This window comes from Panthera uncia, chromosome F1 (assembly GCF_023721935.1).
Source record: "Panthera uncia isolate 11264 chromosome F1, Puncia_PCG_1.0, whole genome shotgun sequence".
NCBI classification, from domain to species: Eukaryota; Metazoa; Chordata; class Mammalia; order Carnivora; family Felidae; genus Panthera; species Panthera uncia.
The window spans coordinates 63,612,736-63,615,659 of record NC_064813.1 but is presented as its reverse complement, the minus strand read 5'-3'; the positions used below and the strand labels follow the sequence as shown (position 1 = coordinate 63,615,659).

General features: G+C 50.1%; 1 protein-coding gene across 1 annotated transcript; it reads right to left on the bottom strand.

Moving 5' to 3' along the window:
* Positions 1-574: 574 nt before the first annotated feature.
* LOC125925626 (olfactory receptor 16-like) lies at positions 575-1,616 on the bottom strand. The gene has a single exon (XM_049634723.1). It carries the CDS (start codon positions 1,550-1,552, stop codon positions 626-628), a length of 927 nt encoding a protein of 308 aa, XP_049490680.1. The 5' UTR covers positions 1,553-1,616; the 3' UTR covers positions 575-625.
* Positions 1,617-2,924: the final 1,308 nt, after the last annotated feature.

The window sequence follows — 2,924 nt, the reverse complement described above, 5'->3', positions numbered from 1 at the left end:
GAGAGAGAGAGGGAGACACAGAACCTGAAGCAGGCTCTGGGCTCCACCCGATGCAGGGCTCGAACCCACGAACTGTGAGATCATGACCTGAGCCAAAGTCAGACGCTCAACCGACTGAGCCACCCGGGCGCCCCAAGCTGTTCATTTTTCAATCAGCAAGAATTAGGAAACCCTTTCTGAAATGACCGTCACAGGGCAAGTGATTTAACTCCTGAGGATAAAAGCCATCGCCGAGCTGTGTCTGCTGCTCGTTTTCCTAAGACCCTGTCCACATCTCTTCCAACCGCCTCTCTCCGCCTCTGCAGACGAGGTCAAGGATTTGACGGTCTAAGAGGAGCCAGGCAAAGTGGGGGCCAGAAGAGGTTTGAAAACCCAAATCCTGAGTCACAGAAACAAGTAGTTCTCATCCGGCTTGCCAGGATTCCTGTGTCGAAGGAACCAAATTCACTAGAGCATAACCCTGCTTTCTGCCTTGTCCCTAGAGCATCAAAAAGAAAAGCATTTCTCCTCTTTGGCGTTCTTCTCGGGAAGCACTGTACTTGATGAACTTGTGTATTGTGGCGTGTTTGTGAGCAGACACACATTACACTGGGCTAAAGGTCTCCTGACAAAATGATTCGATCTGTTAAGAAGTGTTTTTGCCCACGGCTCTGCGTAGAGCATCCCTGACCTCCCTGTTCCTCAGACTGTAAACAACAGGGCTCAACAAAGGCGTGATGATGGTATAAGTCACTGAGAGAAGGTCTTTTTCTATTGAGTTCTCTGACTTGGGCTTGAGGTAGATGACGGAGGCACAGCCGTAGTGGACGATGACCACCGTGAGGCGGGAGGTGCAGGTGGCAAAGGCCTTCTTCCGGCCCCGGGCGGAGGGGATCTTGAGGCTGGTGGAGATGATGAGGACGTAGGTGATGAAAATCAAGCCCACGGGGACCAGGATCACAGAGGAACTGACACCATAATTGATCATCTCATTGATAGTGGAATCAGTGCAAGAAAGCTTCGTGACAGGGTAAATGTCACAGAAGAAATGGTCCACCACTGTGCCCCAGAAGGGCAAGTGGAACATGGCTGCTACGTGGAGAACTGCCATTACCAGACCAGTGCCAAAGGACCCACATACCAACCCGGCACACATTCCTTTACTCATGACGACAGTGTACCTCAGAGGGTTGCAGATAGCCACATAGCGGTCATAGCCTATTGCCGTGAGCAACAAGCCACTATTTACGGCCAACGTGACAAAAAAGAACATCGGAGTTGCACAGCCTTCCCAGGAGATGGGCTGGTTATGAAGAATGAGACTGAAGAGCATTCGTGGGACAATGACCAGTGTGTACACGGCCTCAGAACTCGCCAGCATGCTCAGGAAGAAGTACATGGGAGTGCGGAGATGGTGGTCAACGCGGATGATGGCCACAATGACGATGTCACCAGCTAGAGTTAAAATGTAGATGGTTAGGAAAGCCACAAAGAGGGTTATCTGGTGCTTTCCAAAGATAGAGAATCCCAGGAAGATGAATTCTGTCACTTCTGTGATGTTCTTTCTCTGCATCTGCCAGACCAGTGTCTGAAAGCAATCAAGGAAGTCATCAAGGAGAAAATTCCCATTGGCAACTGGACTTCACAAGAAGGGGCAATGATAGCTGCCCTGAGGGAGTGAGCCCAATTCCTTCCTTTATGGCCAGCAAGCTCAGGCTCAGGGCCCTTGAACATGAAGAGGAAGGACTACCAGAGCCACCTTGGGTCTCACCCACGTCGGTCATCACCGCAGAGCAAACCATCTCCTGCGCATGGAGAAGACTTCTGAATAAACACCTCACACACCTCATTCTGACACAAGGGGAGGTGACCAGCAAGGAGAAGTCCTGCTCTGTGTCCCAGTCAGTAACGACCTCCACCGCTCAGAACAAACTCAACAGGGCGGAACACCAGCCAGGCGCATGTCCAGGAAACCACAGAGTCGAGTGTTTCAGTGGGAATGTGACAGCAGGACGGAAGGGTTGAGAAAGAGGACCTTTGAGAGGTGGTCACCGGATCTGGTGACAGGGTTACCATGGACTTTTACATGGTGCTTCAGTTGAGCTCTGAGTCTAGAAACCTCCTTTCAGAGAGCTAATGTGGTACAAATAGGTCATGGGACTGCCGTGATCACTCCTCTTTACTCAATCGGCACTGAAGAAATCTCTTTTGCTGACTCCGGTCACCCTTTTAAGAGGTGAAATCAGGAAGAGAGGATGGTGTAAGACATTGCTTCTCCTGCAGTGCAACAGGAGAGGGTTAGAACGATTCAAGGCATGGACGAGGGGACGTACCCAGCAGAGTTGAGGAGGAGAGCACAAGTCTCCTAGTTACTTCGGGCTAAACTGGCTTGCTTGTTTTTAAAAATCTGGCAAAGGGCACCTGAGTGGCTCAGTCGGTTTAGCGTCCGACCTAGGCTCAGGTCATGATCTCGCGGTCCATGAGTTCGAGCCCCACGTCAGGCTCTGTGTTGACAGCTCAGAGCCTGGAGCCTGTTTCAGATTCCGTGTCTCCCTCTTTCTCTGACCCTCCCCGTTCATACTCTCTGTCTCAAAAATAAATAAACGTTAAAAAAGTTGTTTTAAATAAAAAAAATAAAAATCTGGCGCACACAGGATTTGATATAATGATGAGAAACCGTCCCCTAGTCCTCTTTAATCAACAAGAATCCACATCCTACGCAGAGAGCCCACAGCTGATGCAGTGGGTCTCTACAGTGACCGTTCTACTGTCCTCTGTCTCTTCATTTTCAGTTACCAAGACAGACTTCCTCCCCCACCACCCTGAAGGCCTCATAAGTTGGCTTCATCATGTTCACTTCCATCAAAGTGTTCCCTCAAATGTCACCAGAGTCCCCACTGCTAAAACTGTCAGACTGCTTTTGCCTCTGTTTCCGTCCTTCTTAT

Coding starts and splice junctions, on each gene's coding strand:
- LOC125925626 (XM_049634723.1), bottom strand. CDS start 1,552: ATGCAGAGAAAGAACATCACAGAAGTGACAGAATTCATCTTCCTGGGA.